Source organism: Rhea americana, unplaced genomic scaffold (assembly GCF_003343005.1).
Source record: "Rhea americana isolate MKP2758 unplaced genomic scaffold, rheAme1 scaffold_48, whole genome shotgun sequence".
NCBI lineage: Eukaryota > Metazoa > Chordata > Aves > Rheiformes > Rheidae > Rhea > Rhea americana.
The window spans coordinates 3566594-3573148 of NW_028186623.1; the positions used below are offsets into that span (position 1 = coordinate 3566594).

Genomic DNA, 6555 nt, shown 5'->3' on the forward strand with positions numbered 1-6555 from the left:
CGGGGCGTCCCCCGTGCCCGGAAGGAGCCAAGCACGCTTTCTCCTGCTCGTTGCACCCCCCCCCACCCAAAACACGGCCTCCCCCCCCCCGGTGTCGGGGGGAGCCCGCTGATTGCTCCCGGGGGCAGGGGGGCTAACGCGAGAGGCGGCGGAGGGCCGCGCGGGGCGGTCGTGCCGTGGGTGCCGTGTGCCGGGGCGAAAAGCAGGGCGGTGGCAGTCGGCGGGCGCGAGGGTGCTGCGGCCGGCGAGTGCAGCGCGGCCGGGGAGCTCCTGCCCTCGCGCCCTAGCTGCCGCTTTGCAGGTGTTTCGGTAGGAGGAGAAGCTGCGGCCGGGCCTGCAGGCGCCTGGCCAGCGCAGGCGAGCGGCCGTCGCGCGTGCGCTGCACGGGGCCGCTGCGGCACGCGGGCGCAGCCGTGAGCACCTCCGCGCCGGGCACCGCAGAGGCAGCCGGGGCGAAAGCGGCCACGTGTTTTCTGCGAGCGTTAACCTTCCGTGTCTGTACAGTGGGAGCAACGCGCGGCCGGCTTGGCCRGGCTCCGGCTGCTTTCTGACGCGAGGCAACTGTTGATCTGATGTCGCGGGCCCGGGGAGGCTCTTGCAGTACGTTTCACTTCGCCCGGGTGGGTAGGGATGGACAGGAGAGGTTAAAAGCTTGGCAGTGTAGCTGTTCTGCATACTTCAAGCCCACCTTTGACTGCAGGGAGGGTAGGCTGCAATGTGAGATCTTTCTGGCTTATGGTTTTTAATCTTTTCCAAACTCTTGGAAGCTTTTTGCCGCTCCGGACTGTTCCTTGAGGTCCTGCTACCAGCGTGTCWGTGCGATGTACCTGGGCCCTCTTCTGAGCTCATTTCTGTACAGCTTCTCTTATGTTTCTGCCTGTCACTCATCCAAAGCCATACTGAGAAGCCCATATCATTTTTAAATCTCTACCAGACTTGCACATTGTTTGACTGGGGTGGTGACATGTTTCTGAGTCTTGGTTTGAGACTCCTTGTGATTTCTAACGTTTAATGGGAAAGAAGAGCAGCTGTTAAAGACTTCTGTTTCCTGTAGTAGATAATTTATGAAGTCCATACAATCTGTAGTTGTTGTGGAGATTATCTTGTTCACCAACATTTATGCTTCTTGCCCAGTCTTTCTCAAGCACTGTGGCTGTGCTGGCTTTTTTTTTTGTGTACGTGGTTTGTGTGGTGGTCGGTTAGACCTGTGAGCTTGGGCTCTTTGTGGCTAGCGGAGGGCTCCTTCGTGGGGTGGCTCAGCTGGTGATACTGCGGGAGCAGGTCTGTGTTGCTGAGGCGGTGCGTTGGGTGAAATGGAGAGATTTCTTCTGCCTCTGTACCGCGAGAAGACTATTTGGATGAGCGCTAACGGGAAGTTGGCGCCGTCTCACCAGAGCCGCTGCTGAGACAAGAGGCCAGCAGCCCGCGTAGCTGTGGTGCCCGGCTACGCCGCGGTTTGGCGCTSGACCCGCTTCGGTGCGGGGACGTTACCGCCCTTCTGGAGCGAGTTTTGGAAAAGACGGAGGAGCAGAGGCTGGATGCGCTGGGCTCTCGGCAGCTGGGCGCAGCGCTTCACCCCGAGCGTAGGCTGCGGGAGGCACCGCTCGCAGGGGCCGTGCCGGCGCAGTGCCTGGCCGCCTGGGAGTCTCCGCAGCGTTTAGGCTTTTTTCGGGCAAGGCGGTGCCGTTTTCCACGTGTTACGGATGCCCAGACGGGGCAGCGGGGGCTGGAAGCGGCAGAGGGGCATCCGAGGCCGAAGGAGAGCAGCGCCTTACCCGGCTGGATCGTGCCTTCGGAGTCTGGGACGGTGCRAGGAAAACCAAAACTCTCGCGTTTGAGCGCTGCGCCATCCTTCCGGCTGCGCCCTAAGCGAAGGCCTTGCCTGTCCGCTGGCGTCTTTCGTCTCAGAGGCACTGGAAGTAGCCTGATGGCTTTGGTATCTTACACCTTTCTGCGCTGCTTGCTGCTCTGGCGTTTCTAACGCTGTCGGGAAATCTTCCAGGAAAGTGGGTGCAGACTGGCAGTGGAGGAATGGCAGCATACAAACCCCCCGCACGGCCCCGGGGCAATCTCACCCCCCCACCGCCCGCTTGCTTTAATAGCAGAAATGATGTCCAGATCTTTCCCTGAGGTCTCTTTCACCTAGAAACCTAGTTAGTGCACTGCAGTCATTGAGTCAATACAGCTGCGAGCCCTCCTAATAAAGCTTTTAGCTGTCTCGACCGAGCGTAATGTCCCTCTGGGGGACCGGAGGTCACCGCAGATAAGGGCAGAGTCGATACGAAATTTGTATCGCGCAAGAATCCAGAAAGCTGGTTTTTATCGAGAGCGGATTTTCTGGGTAAGGTAAGAGAGGACCGTGGGCACGGACCCGCGCCGGGGGGCTCTCCGCTGCAGTGGGGGCTGGCGCGGCTCCTCGGTCCCGCGGCAGGGCTTAACCCCCCCCCAAGGCTGGTTTGGCTGGCGCGAGGGGGAGAGCAGTAGCAAGGACCTCGGGAGTGAACTTAGCTCTGGTAAATGGTAACAGATGAATAGCTCTTTCTTTGCAGAGGGAAATATATTTTTCTTTTGCCAAGGCAGTTTTTTTTTTAAGAAAAAAGAAAGAATCCGTCTCCTGCTATAAAGGGGAGGGGGAACACAGCAGAGTTTACATTAAGGTCCATCTGGATTTCATCAGCACTGAACACTGTGAACTCGGGGAATGAAGTAAGAAGCCCCCTTCCCCCTCCTTTCTTTCTTCTCTCCCTCTCGCTTTTCCCTGCTGCTGGCTCCTTCCCTGCCGGGCAGCGAGCACGTCGGGGAACGTGCCGCTGCGCTCCTGCCGCCGCATGGGAAGAGAAAAGCCGGGCGCTACGGCTGCAGCCTGCAGGGCCTCGCGCCGATAAGGGCATTTAAAGGAAGCGTTGCATGTTGCTGCACTGGAGACGGGGAGCAAAACGCAGCCCGTCCTGCCGCCGGAGCGGCCGCCCGGCGCCGGGAGCTGCTCCTGCAGGCACGCGGGGAAGGAGAGCCCTCGTAGCCTGCTCCCGGGGTCGGGGGCACGTGCGGCTCTGTCCAGCCCAGAGGCGCCCATCGAGGCGAGTGGTATCCGAGCAGGGCTGGGAACCAGCCCTTGTGCCGGCACACCTCTCCTGGGAAAGCTGCCGGTTGGGGTTGCAGGCCCCAGGGAGCTCGCGAGGAGCTCCAGCTCTTGGCAGCACCTGCTTTTCCACGAGTGTCCGAGGGGATGGGTACGAAGGCGTGCAGACCTCCGAGCCCTCCTGGCCTCCTTGGAGCTGCCACACGTTGCGTTTAAGATGCGGCGTCTGCCGAGACATGACAAGCCCAAGGAGCCGTCCGTAAAGCGCGGTCAGGGCACCTGGAGCTCAGGGAGCGCTGACCGTGCCGCCAGAGGCCGGCCGGCGCGCATCACTGCGTAGGGTCCTCGCGCCAAAGTGCCTGCCCTTTGGGAAATGCAGCAAGGTACGGATCTGAGCAATCGCTTATGCATTTATTTCATGGGTCATCTAGCTTTTATATGAACAATTAGCARCCTTTTTTTCCTGGAGAGCCAAATCTCTCAATGGGGCATAAACGGAGCCCCGCAGGTCACTAATCCTTTCTTTCCCTTTCCCCTCTCTGTGCTCTCGTGCCAAGAATCCCTGGCTCAAAATCCGATGCAATAATCATTTCCTACAGGTCTTGGATCTTGCTGTTCACAGAGCTCCAGCAAAGCAACTTCTTATCTCCGCAAGGCAGAGGGATCTCCTGGCGGGAGCTGAGGAGAGCAAGCGGATGGGCAAAATTTGTGGTGGATGCTGGTGGGGCTGGCGGTGCCAGTAGCAGTGGGTAGAGAAACCCATGTTGGTTGTTATGTGGTGCTGGAGGCCAGCTGCAGCCTCCGGGGTGGTGTTTCGCGGTGAGCTGGACCCGTGCAGGCTGTTGTTTTTCCTCCGCGGTCTTTAGGAAGAGCTGAAGTGTGTAGTAGCCAGCGGAGGCTGTGCCCTGTGTTGCAGCTGGACGGGTTCTTTAATGATGACAGCTGCCTTTGAGACTGCAGTAAGGGCCAAGTTTGTCCTCGGCTTAATAACCAGACTTGTAAAAAAAGAGTCATCTGGATTATGGCACAGCTGGTAGAGAGGGTCGCGAAAAAACGGAGAGGTTGGTGCTGTCGCTCGGCTCCCTGGTCGCTTCGCCTTTCCGCACTTCTCCCGTCGTCCAGCTTGTCTGAAGTCCAGGTTTCGGGGAACCACGTACCCGCACAGCCTGCTGTGCCTGGGGCGTGCGGTAAGCGCGGCTCTATAACGTGTAGTTTAAGCAGCAGAGCCTGCCAGCAGAGGCTTTCTCCACAGGCCCTGGTGCATCCAGGCGGGTTCACGTGCTGCTGCAGTTTTGCTCGCTGTTGCGGACGCCACCGGAGGGGTTTGTTAGCCCTGATCCCTCCAGCACGCATTTAAAAGGCAAATGGGCTTGGAGGAAGGATGGGGGGTTTGATATCCCGCTTGGGTCAGGACGGTCTGACAGACCCGTCGTAGCAGTGGGAACCTGCTTGGCCTTTCTTTCGTCCGCTGCTCGATGTTGTGCTTTACAAGAGCCTTGTATCCTGCCAAGATGTTTGCCAGCGAATTCTCCATCTCTGTGCGTGTTTCTGTCGTAAAGGCTTCTTGTGATTGCTTGCAACAGCTGCCGTATAACCTTACAACTTCTGTGGGACGGCTCCCACCACRTTATATCCGGCCTCTTGCTCCCTGCTGTTCCCAACCTGCAGTGCACTTGAGTTTGCCAGCTTTGCTGCACTGAAACCGTGGCAAAGCAACGGATCCTTCTGTGGCTGCCTGTCTGACATCGCATCTACTTTTATTGGCATAGTGGGAGTGATGTTACTGGTATGTGCGGTTTTTGTAGCTGGCACTGTGGCTCTTTGGCGTACGAGTCTTTAATTTACAAAGTAAAAGTCCCAAAGGAGCTAGCTCAGGGTTTGAGAACTGCCGCGCATTGCAGCAAACTCRTGGTCTTTGCTCGTGTTCGTGGAGCAGACTCGTAAGGGTCCAGAGGCTTCCCTGGCACATGGAGACCCACGAATCTAAGAGTCATCTTTCAGAGCCTCTCATCTGGCTGCTGTAGAGGTAGCTCGGCCTTCGTAGAGCCACAGGTCCAGAATTAAATTTTCTCTGCATGCACCTGCAAATCCTACCCTGCTGCAGCCAAAATGCCCGAGACCGAGATGCCTGAAAGCGTCTTGATGAGTCGGATCTTCCAAAACGGGAAGGCTTCCGACACCGCTGCTTAACTCCTGACCTGAAGCCTCTGATGCCCTTATGGGTCTTCGTGTTGACTTTTGCAACAGAGGAGGGCCCGTCCCCTGACAGGTGGTGGGATTTAAATCTTACGCTGTTATCCCCATGAAAGCTCTCTTCCCGAACACTTGGTCATCGCTCRGTGCTCCTTTGATCGCAGCCAGGATGGCGCAGGCCGCGGGGGGCTGTGCGCAGCTGGAGCGGGGTGGGTATCAGCCCCCGAGCCACCGCTCACCATCTGGCCCTGCTTGCTGCAGGAGACYGTGACGGCTGGTAAGGGCTTCTCCTTGCCTTCTTCTCTGCCAGCCTAGACCTTCCCRTGGGCTGATGGCCGTCTCCCCCTTGCAAAAGAGCTGAGTTTTCCCYGGTGTGCGGCACAGCTTCCCTCTGTTCGAGGCTTCTTTCAGTCGCGGCCGTTCTGGGGCTGCGTGGTGCAAAATGCTTCCTGCCGAGTAAGTAATCGTATAGGCTGAGGATGCCCAGAGCGCGCCAAGCTGGCCTGCGCTGGGAGCGAGGCCCCCTCCCTTCGGGCTGCAGCACCTCAATGCCATCTCCTTCCCCCTGTCATTTTGCCCTGCTCCACAAAAGCAAGCCTCTTGACCTTTTGATTTTTGGCATGGTCTCAACCACCGGGGTGATCGCGTTGCACCCGACTGCTTGCCGCTTTTGCCTGTCGGTAAATGCTTGTGTTCTGGAGAGCGAAAGATGAGCTGAGGAGCAATGCTGCAGGACCAAGGGTCGCGGACGGYGGCGTGGCTGCTGGGGTCCCTGCGTGCAGCTCCTGGTTAATTATCTGCTGGAGTGCCAAGCAAATGGGCTCGAATTAAAACTCAGGGCCTGGAGTCTCCTGCACAGCAAGAAGGGACTGCTCTGGGTCCCAGGAACGCTCGGCAGGCGAGCGGATGTTTTAATTAAGCTATGCATGGCCTGAGGTAAAAGCAATATGTGCAAGACGGAGGTACAGAAACGTGTTCTGTCCTTTACACGGGAGGTGTTTGCCGGGTCGAGTTGCCTTTTCACAGTCTCTGGAGTAAAAGCATACTCAGAAATACCACCTCCAGCCGCTGGCCCTCTGCAGAGGAAGGTGGTGCTCCGTCGGCAGGCTAGGCCTAACCTTACCGCCTCTCTGGAAGATGCAAGCAAGCCAAGCAGAACAGACGGTAGTTCTCGAGGGGATGCAGTGTATTTGTTTAGGTGTGTAAACACCAGGCACTAATCTTTTTGCAGCCAGCCTTCCAAGAGGTGTCTTGGAGTAGGTTTCCAGAAGGATGCTGCACCT

At 57.9% G+C, this 6555-nt stretch overlaps 1 protein-coding gene across 1 annotated transcript in view; it reads right to left on the reverse strand.

Moving 5' to 3' along the window:
• Positions 1-1850, reverse strand: part of SORL1 (sortilin related receptor 1) — a 53309-nt gene extending 51459 nt beyond the window's left edge. The window contains exon 1 of the mRNA XM_085316731.1: positions 1776-1850. Within this exon, the coding sequence (XP_085172857.1) occupies positions 1776-1850 (75 nt within the window). The remainder of the gene's footprint in view (positions 1-1775) is intronic.
• Between the last annotated feature and the right edge of the window lie 4705 nt (positions 1851-6555).